The sequence below is a fragment of the Erithacus rubecula genome (genome assembly GCF_903797595.1).
Source record: "Erithacus rubecula genome assembly, chromosome: 8".
In the NCBI taxonomy this organism is placed as follows: Eukaryota; Metazoa; Chordata; class Aves; order Passeriformes; family Muscicapidae; genus Erithacus; species Erithacus rubecula.
The window spans coordinates 8,177,353-8,187,269 of record NC_136659.1 but is presented as its reverse complement, the minus strand read 5'-3'; the positions used below and the strand labels follow the sequence as shown (position 1 = coordinate 8,187,269).

The 9,917-nt window shown below is 47.0% G+C and overlaps 1 protein-coding gene across 2 annotated transcripts; it reads right to left on the bottom strand.

Annotated features, from left to right (window-relative positions):
• Window positions 1–219: 219 nt before the first annotated feature.
• Window positions 220–8,410, bottom strand: NABP1 (nucleic acid binding protein 1). Of its 2 annotated transcripts, none has more exons than XM_079311812.1 (6): window positions 8,072–8,410; window positions 7,827–7,965; window positions 4,774–4,845; window positions 3,343–3,415; window positions 2,993–3,053; window positions 220–2,203 (listed from the first exon to the last, which is right to left on the bottom strand). In XM_079311812.1, the coding sequence occupies exons 1-6, from the start codon at window positions 8,160–8,162 to the stop codon at window positions 2,016–2,018; spliced, it is 624 nt and encodes a 207-aa protein (XP_079167938.1). In that variant the 5' UTR covers window positions 8,163–8,410; the 3' UTR covers window positions 220–2,015. The 2 variants fall into 2 exon arrangements, with proteins under 2 accessions (XP_079167938.1, XP_079167937.1); XM_079311811.1 differs by having other exon boundaries at window positions 2,993–3,059; window positions 8,072–8,409.
• Window positions 8,411–9,917: the final 1,507 nt, after the last annotated feature.

Sequence of the window (9,917 nt, the reverse complement as noted above, 5' to 3'; positions counted from 1 at the left end):
TGCACACACTCCAGTGAGTTCCAAGTCCCCACCATGCCATCACCTGCACTGCTCACTTTGCTAATTTTACAGCATGGCTCTCACACCATACTTACATCTTATGTACCTCTGGAACATGTCACAGGTACTTCCTGGGTTTAGAAGTCCTCTTGGCTTCTTTCTCACAAGCTTACCAAATGTCTTAGAGCAACACTGCAGAACAGGTTGTCCATGCATCTATAGACTATACATCACATTTATTTAAACAAACAAGCAATTTTAAGTCCCTGAGTTACACACCACCTCCTTACACCATTTCCCCAGAAATGACTGCTTTCTGCTTCACCAGTGAGCAGTACTCTTCCACAGCAGCACCCAGAGGGGATCTCCTGAGGCATGCCACCCTCTTGTGTCCAAAACAAGTTTCACTAGTTCCACCTGGAAGTACCAGGAAAGCACTTTACCAGAGCAGAGACAAACAGCCCTCAGGTGTCTGGGCACACAGGTCTCTCTCAGCCTCCCTTCAGCAGTTTGTTGTTTCTGATGCTTGCACTTCAAACAAAGTTCAGTATTTCACACCAAGCAGGGAACTTGCACCATTTAGAAGAAATTTTCAACAGACCATGACAGAGTACCAAAAGCAGAAAGTATCAAATGTAAACAACCTGTAAACGTTAGTAACACATTGATAGATTCAAATAACATGAATGACCACAGAGACAACTCACAATTCAGAATCAGCCTTTTGTCATGAAATCTTTATGGCTTGACAGAAAGAAAGTTAGATTTGTTTCTGATGTGGTTAGTGCAATTTTTTTTTTTTATTTGAGAGGTCAGGTAAGAAGAGTTAAACAGATGAATCCAGTATGACACCTCAGTTTCTGAGTTGTTTTTGAACCTGATCTGAAATATGGCACTGGACTCTCATTTAGAGTCAAGGCATTTGTGAGCTCAGAAATAAAACCAGCTATTGGCCCCCCAGGATATGGAGGGGGCTCTTCAAGGGATAATTCATATTTCATATAAAACAGAGGAAGGAAAGCTTAACAGCATCAGAAGTGCAGCTATGTGCTTGACCAGTACCTCTGCAATCCACATATACAGCTCCATCTAATACATAATTTATTAAAAAAACTGAATGAAGGAAGGAGGAGTAGGCAGACTCATTGAAGAGATGGGTAATGCAGCATTTGAGAACAGTTCACTCCTGGAAATTCAGGCTCCTGCAAAGTGACCTTGGGCTTTTACGCGAGGAAAGGCTACAAAAAGCACATTCCCCAACACTGTCTTGATTTAGATCCTCCTATTCTGCCATCTCATGCAAAGCAAGAATGAATATCCAAGCTTCTATCCAAGCAAAAATCGGTGTCACTTTCCTTGACAGTGATAATGGTGTTCAGTGAGAATTTTTCAAGTAGTGTACACCTTTCTGGAATCAGAATCAAACTTCAAGACACTCACCACATCTTCAGCTTTGATCCGAGCTACCCATTCTGATTCCAGAGGCACCACTAGGTCTGGCACCACCATTTCCTTACACTCACTGCTTTCACAAGCCATATTCATTCCCAGGACACCTAGCTCCCCAGAGAGTTTTTGCTCTTCCCCTTCATTTCTCTCCCAATACGAAGAGCTCCCATTATCACTAATGGAAGCCAACGTGTGCGTGCCTATTAAGGCCACATGGCTGACCAAGAGAAACAGAAATACATGTATGTAACTGAAGTTTTCTTCTGTTTAGCAAAGGGCACTGAGTTTTCATTGAGACACTTCCATCTGTGACCCTTACTTCCTTGTATCCACCTTCTCCCCCTACTCCCCTTACGTACAGGGAAGACTCACTGTGCTTCCCTGATGCAAAACAAGAAATAGATCACATCAAGTTTGCTCCATACACCAAAAGGTAAAAAAAACAAAACAAAACAAAAAAAAAACCAAAGGACAAACTGGTTCACAGTTAACTATAAATAAAAGTGCAGTAAGTGTTCAAGTAGAGTGTAGAGTTTAAGCAAGCTGTACAACCACATTTGGCATAGTCATCTTTTAAAGGCCCTGCGTGGGTCCCTCCCGTTACTGACGGCAGGGGGAAGAGGCTGAACACTATTAGCTGGTGCTGGATTTACAGGTCCTCGTCCATTGCCTCTCCCACTACCTGCATAAATGTGGCCGTGGTTATACGTGAATGGAAATCCACTTGCTTCAGGTCCAGTTTGTAAACCATTTCCTAAGAAGACAGAAAAAACATTATCACAAGTTCCATGGGTTGAAATCACCAATTCCTTATGTAAGTTTACCGATGGGGAATACACAAAATTTGCAGTAACCACCAAACCCTGAAGACCAGAAGGAAAAGCCTCTCTGGCACTGCAAGACCCCAAATCACAGCTTACCTTTCCCCTCCCTAACTACCTTCCCTCCATCCCTACTCCCCTTTCTCAGCTAAAGCAAGAAGGGTCACAATAACAGGTTTATAACACCAGCTACTGAGTGTGGCCATTGTGTAGGCAGGTCAGAATTAAGGCTCCCTCTCAACTTACACCTGCTCAAGGCCTTGAAGTATTTTCATATTTAAGACTGTATGTTTAAAATTATCTGGGAAGTCAAATATTGGAATTCAGATTAACACTTCTGTTTTCAGGAGCTCATCAGGAAAGAAAGCCAAGGTGTCTAGTGAAGTAATTTTTAGTGTCTATGTCTCAGAAAGTTTAAAAAAGCAGAATTTCAAGTGCTGCAAAACTTTTCAAAAGTATCACAACAATCTAAGATTAGTCAAGATCCCTTTTGTGATATAAGCACCCTGAATATCCTAATCTCCTCTCCTACAGGAGAAATACTGAAAGCAGTTTCAGGAAATGTTCACACTTACATTTTTGAGCTTCAGGCCCTAGTCTGAGTGACTTTTTTACAACTTAGTATACATTTTTATCCCAAGAATAAAGAAACTTTGAAATAAATTTCTAGTCCCATTAAATGTTGCTCATTTTTTCACTTCTACAAACTGAAAAAAACTTACCCAGTGGCCCAAAAGTACAAGTACCCATACCACTTGATGCAGAAATATTATTTTGTTCACCCTGTGCCTTTAGAGAAAGGTAAAAAAAAAGAAAAAAGAAAAAATAAAAGACATGGATCAGAGAAAGAAAATTCACATTTTTACAGAAAGGGGTGGATTTTTTCCCCTCTGTGTTCTTACAGTGGCTCCACATGGCATTTATCTGATACTTCAATTATTGGCTCATTCTCAGCTATGTATCACTGAGCCCATTTTTCCAGAAGAGTCACATCTGATCACAGCCTAGCATGAAATATTCTGAACAAAGAGCACTTCAGGCCAGAAGGCAGCCTCAGACAAGCTTAACATACCAGTTTGTTCTGCCCGATGTGTTCCGAGTTGGGCTCGCTGTAGTTTGGCACTTCTGAGTACACCATGCAGAACCTGGGAAGAAATTACAATTACTAGAAAGTTCTGAAGCCATTTTTTGACAGTTTTCAACTCCACAATTCACAGAGCACATGTTCTTGACACATCCCATCACCTAGAACTAATTAATCTAGATCCCACTGTTCAGAGAATATCAGCAGGTATTAAAAGGCTCTTTGATCCCTTTATAGGCTTGTGGTGAGGCTGTCACATCTTCCTGGTGAGGGCATTTCAATCAAGCAGAGGCAAGTATTCATTTACTCAAGGAGGTAAACTGGCCTAAATAAAACAAAAGGTGATGAAAGGACTCCCTTTTGTCTCTCTTCCAGCTGCACAATCTTGTCCAGCACCCACTCACAAGGTCACCTGAGGCACTGAGTCACCCAGCCTGCTCCCAGACAGGGATTGCATTACACCTCTAGAGAAAACTCACTCCCACACACTCCCATACCATGCAGTGCCCCATTAACAACAATAGCACAGCACAGAGGAGCCCAAAACAGGCAATGAAATTCAAAGTATCCTTTTCCACTCGAGGAGACTATGGCAAAATAGGCCCATCAACTCACTGTATGGAAATTATGGCAGAGAGGAAGAAAGATCTGGATAATTACACTACTTGGAATGGTTAAACATAAGTGAAGCTCCCACCTGCTGCTGGGAGGCACAACCCAAATAAGGAGTCTCATCACTCCAGCCTGCTGGAGAGCAAGTCAGCTGGGCAGCTTCTGAAGGAATGGACTTTGTACAAGACAATCTGTGGATTCTTTTTCACGTAAATCTATCTGAACACTGGGCATTTCTGAACCACAGAGGAGGATATGTGGCAATCCCAGAGCACGACTTCCCTGAAGACTGCAAGGTTTCCCACAGCTCTTCGTGCAACACTGGAAGTACTCTTCTAGTTAGAAAATGTTGCTGTTTTTTCTATTGCTCAAGTATGTTACTCATGTTTGTTCTTAGGCAGGAACTATTGCCCCAGTCTGTGGGCAGTTTAAAGCAGGTTTAATGAGGCTTGCTTGGATATGATTCACTGGAGTGACCTTGCTCTTCCTTCTCTGCATTGCCTGTCCCTCAAGGATGACACATACAAAAGGCTTCCACCAAAATGAAGTGGTTAATCAAGATAAGGCCTAGGTAAGCAATGCAGAGTCAATCCTTAGTCATTTATACATTTCCTCCTCCTAGGTCTGTGCCAGTGATAGAGGCTGATTTTCCTCAAAGCACCTACAGCCCAGAGAGGGTCAGAGTTCATTACACCCATGACCAACTGAGAACACACTTTTGCTACCCTAAATTCCATTTCCTAAGAGCTACCAGGTCTCATACTTACCATGGTGCTCTGCTGAGAAGTATGAGCACACAATACTTACTCCCCAATTTTATGCAGCTCCCCTCCTCGTCCCGTGTAAAGTGTCAGGCATCCTTTCCACAGAGATGCGTACCTGGCCAAAGAAAGGAGAGGTGAAGCAGTTTCTTAGTGAATGAGCTGACAGAGGAAGTGGAAGCATGCTATCTTCCAGGAAGTTAACAAGCATTACACACCAACACAGACTAAAAAAAACTCCCAGGGACCCCAGTGTTGCCAACACCAAGGGTTTATAGATCTCCATGTACTACTTCTAGCAAAAGGTACCGGAAGCTCAGCAGACTCCTTTTGACAATTCCAGGAAAGCAGCCAATTATTTTGAGATTGGTTGCTCCTTTGTTGACTGGAGCAACCCTTATGACTTGTCCTGCAGAGAAAAGGCATTTTGCCAAAAGCAGGATCTGTGTTATATATGGTGACAACTCTCAGTTCTGCTTTCAGCAGGAGCCAGGAAGAATCACCTTTGCCTGCTGGAGAACAGCTACTGCTACTGAATGTGTTATGATCAAAAGTGCTTACATTCTTAATATAGGTCCTTACCAGACAGGAGTTTTTAAAGGCACAAGTTCGGCCATCAAACTCCAAGTGATGTATAGAAATCATTTTTTGATTGCAGGAACATTCCCTTAGGAAGGCAGTGTGAGTGCACTCTATTCTTTATGGTGGCACTTGACTTCAAGCATTGAAATCTGAGCCATACAAAACTTTCTGTGTAATTGTTCCCTTCAGTGAGGGGCATCACGTATGTGTAGAGAATGAGGAAAATGCAAACCAGAAACACAGGCACAGTGCAAGGAAGTTAAAAAGAAAATATGTGTCTAAGAACAGGGAGCCTCAGCAATTGCATTCACAGGAGTCACCACTCTGGACAAATCACCACTTCCTTACACTCTGGGTGTATCTCTGGAACAGAGATAACAAACCTTCCTCCTGCCCTTTGCTTTATCTGCTGAGGCTGGGAAACATCCGGCCACATTCAGGGCGCTGAAGAGGCACCAGGGAGGAGTCAGGCTGGCAGGAGAGGACAGCACTGCCAGTGCAGTGATAACCTTCTCTGTACTTCAGCACCAGCAGGAAAGCACAGGCACTGGAACCGCAGATACTATCTTGGGAGCTTCCCATTCACAACAAGGATTAGTGTTCTTCACTTCATAGATTCACTTTGAAGATTCCCTCACTGCTTAACCTTTAATAACTAGCTAGTCAGGCAGTCTTGTGGCAGAAAACAAAGGAAAAGAGCTACCAAACAATAAATGTAAGTCAAACATACATTTGCTGGGAAAAGACCCAGCAAACCACGTGACTAACAACCTCCAGCACAAAGTTATTCCATGTATGCAAGCCCTTGCTTTTATCTCAAAAAGAGGTGGCCATATAGCACTGAACTCCAGCACTAATTATAAATTTAGAAATATTAAGTGCAACAGTTTCTTGTAAATGGGTTCACCGCCCAGTGACAAAAGTAAGCAACAGTGTGGCTTTTGCAGAGGAATGCATCTGGAGCTTGAAATTCAGTAAGGGGGAAAAAAGGTCTTATTTACTTGTGGTACCTGTGTAAGATTTTCTGCTTTTATCAGAGGGCATCCTGCACTATGAAGTCAGATTAGCCTACAGAGCTGAAATTTACCTGCCTTGCAATGGCAACATCACACTCTCAATTCTATTTAAATATAAAATTGTGTTTGGAGAGCCCTGTATGCCAACATGAAGCCAGTTTTCTGAAGATGAGAGCCAAAGCAGAAGGGATTTAGCTTTTGCCATTTCACTCCCTCCACAGCCCTAAGGGAGCATGCAATTCATGTAAATGAAGGCATGACTTTGCCACCCACCAGAAACAGTGAGGTCAGCTCATAAATTTAATACATGCAAGCCAAGCTCAGTTTTTTACATTAAAGGATGCTGTGACTCTCTCGTTTGTGGCACAGAAACACCAGAGCAGTTACAGTAAGCCAGTCACAGAAGGGAGTACAGTAATGCTGCTGAACAGTATCGCTCTTAATTTGTTTCAATGTCATTTACACACGGGGCTTTGTGCTGGCCCAGAGCTCTGGTTTAGTTCCACCCATCCCTGTGCTCCACGTGCTCTCCACGCAAGCAGCCTTCCCTAGAACCACCTCTGCTGAGGAGTCAGCCCATTTCGTATAAAAGGACATTTGCATAGGAGGAAGCAGCTGTAGTTTTGGTGGCAAGGGTCATGCAATCAGTCCAGAACTGAGAATTACACTCAAATGAACAACCTAAGAGCAGCTCAGTTGGCAGCCTGAGTCACCTTTCACCCACTTTTTCATAAAAACAAATTAACAGGACCTTACACACACTGCAGATCCTGGAGTGCCACAGGCCAAAGGATCAGTGTAATGGATTTCTAAAAGTGTAACCTAACTGGCATCAAGAACTGAAATGAAACTTATTATGACTTGGCTAGTGACAATTTAAATGACACGGAAAAGGATTTTCAAATTGACTCTAATATTTTTTCTCACGATACGTTTGGGGGTTGAGTTTCTTTTAATTAAATTACCACTGAGGAATGATTTGCACCTAACCGAATTAGCACATTCTACAGTGTAGACTTAGAATGATTTTTTTTTTTTTTTTTACAGTGAAACTGAAAAGGTTCTCCTCTGCCTGTCATTTTTGTTGTAGCCTTCCAATGAAAGCAACTTTTCTGTGTGATATGTAACCACCACCTCCCTTCATTAAGGAGCTGACTGCCAGAGTAAAGAACTAGCTGTGAAATAAGAACATGCTTTGGACTTCCCCTGCTTGATTTACAGACCAGCACTGACTGTTGCATTGCCACCTACCCCAAAAGTACCTTCCTAGGGAGCTTTTTAAAGCCAACCCAAATGTCCTCACCACCGCCCCCTTATTACAAACGCAAGCCCCTCCTAGCCTGCACACTCACGCTGGGCACGTTCTGGCCTGGGAAAGGTGGGTTTAATTTGGCGAGTGACCTTAGGGCTCCGGCTCGGGCCGTCCCCCGTGGCCCTGGAGGGCCCCGCGGGTGACAAAGGGCGGCGCGGCCCGGCGGGCGCGGGGCGGCCCCGTACGCACCCTTTGGTCAGGCGGATGATGTCCCCCGGCTGGATGAGGCCGCCGATCTCGTCCCACACGCAGATGGTGATGCTGCCCGTCTTGTCCGCCACCTTGCAGGACCTCACCTCGTGCCCGTCCTTGGTCTTGGTGACTCGCCCTGCGGGGAGAAGCGCGGCTCAGGGGGGGCACGGCGCCGCCGGCCCCCCCGCCCGCCGTGACACGCGTGGGCGGCCCGGGGGTGGGGCGTGCCGGGCGCCACTTACCGATCTCCAGCACAATAAAGATGACATTTAAGTTTTTCAGTCCGGGTTTTATGTCTTTTATAAGGAAATACGTGTCGCTCGCCGCGCTCATGCTGCGGCCGGCACGGGGGTGAGGGCTAGCGGGGCGGGCCGAGCCCGCATCCCGCGGGGGAGCAGAAGCAGCGCGGGGCCGGGCAGGGGGGCACCGGCGACCCTCACAGGGGACGGGGACACGAGCACCGAGGGGCTGTGCGGTGACTGTGCGGCACGCCCGACCCCCACCGCTCCCTCTGCACACCGACACCACCGACACAGCACCCAGACCGCCTCCCTCTCCCGCCGGCACTGAGGAGCACACGTGCGCCGCGCTCCGCTTTATACCGGCCGGGCGCCACCAACGCGGGCGCCGGGAGGGGGCGATTGCGCCGAATGGAACCGTCCGGGGCACGCGGAGCGCCGGGACTGGGCAACGGGCGGGCGCGAGCCGGCGCCGCGCGCTGATTGGCCAGCGCCGCCGCCGCCATCTTCTCCTTCTCGGGGCGCTGCCGCTGCTGAGTCGCCGTTGCTGGGTCGGGTGTGCTCCGTCAGCTCGCCCGGCCTCCCCTCAGCCCCTCTGCCTGCTCTGATCCCCTCTGCCTCCCCTCCACACAGACTGGCTTCCCTCCGGGCAGCAGCCCCGCCGCGCCCCGAGAGCGCCAGGTGCGGCACAGCGGAGTAAGGGAGTGGGTCGCTGCCCTTCCGCGCCATTTTAAGCCGAGGCTGTAACACTGAGGGGAGCATTGTCACAGGTTTCCCGGAGGGTAGTTTCTATACAGTCCAGCCCTCCTTCACAAATAAAAGTCTGTGAGGTAGTTGTGGTTTTTTGTTTTTTTTTTCGGGAGAGATTTGATGTTGGTCTCCACCAAACAGAAAATGCTGTTGTCGAGGCTGCAGGCACCTCAGGGCTTGGCAGGGCTACACCACACCGTTCCTCTCCCGCGACTGAATGCTCGTGGCACGCAGGGAAAGCCCGGGCTTGTGCAGTGCCTGCTTTGAGCCTTCCCCTGCTTAAAATGCGAGCCTAAATCCTGGTGGGCACTAAAAAGGTTCTCACAGCATCTGAATTCTGCCAGCAGCTTCTTGGGGAGATAAGTTGCTCTTTTGAGCTTGGCTATGGGCCAAGGATGTGAGGGAAGGGCAGCTTCTCCAAGCAGGGAGCCATCGAGGGGCGGACAAGCCCCCACAAGCCTTGTGCCATCCTTGGCTGGCAGGTTCCAAGGAAACAGCGTTCCACAGAGCAGCCCAAAGATGCGCAGGTGATCCTGTAATTCGCTCTGCCCCTGAGGAAGGGGAGCAGGGCAGCGTATGGGCACTGCTGCTCATCGACAGAGCCCAACCCAGCTAGCTGGGCTTTCCCTTTCTATTTGCGGGAGCAGACATGCACAGATGACAGCAGTTGTGAAATGCCTGGCCACACACTCTGCCACACGGGAGCTCTGGCCCGAGGAATTTTGTGCAATGTTTGTGTGTAGGCAGCAGAGCAGCCTCGCTGGGTGCCACTCAGGGCTCGGAATGAAATACACTGCCTGCAGGAATCTGAAAGGAGTGTCTGCTTAAAGACCCCCAAGATCTTAATCCACTTCTGTCCTGAATCCTTCAGTGAGTGCAGATGAGGAAAGTGCAGACTCCCTCAGGGGCCTGTCTCCTGGTGGATCTATAATATGGATACTACAACTTCCAAAGTCATCAACTCTTATTTTCAGTACATGAATGGCATTAATTCAGTCACTTGGGGAGGATTTCAAAACAAACTCCAGGAGTGACAGTGTCTCTGGCAAAGGCTGGACAAAAATAGTTCTACCTTTGTTTAGAACTGGTAACATTTCTT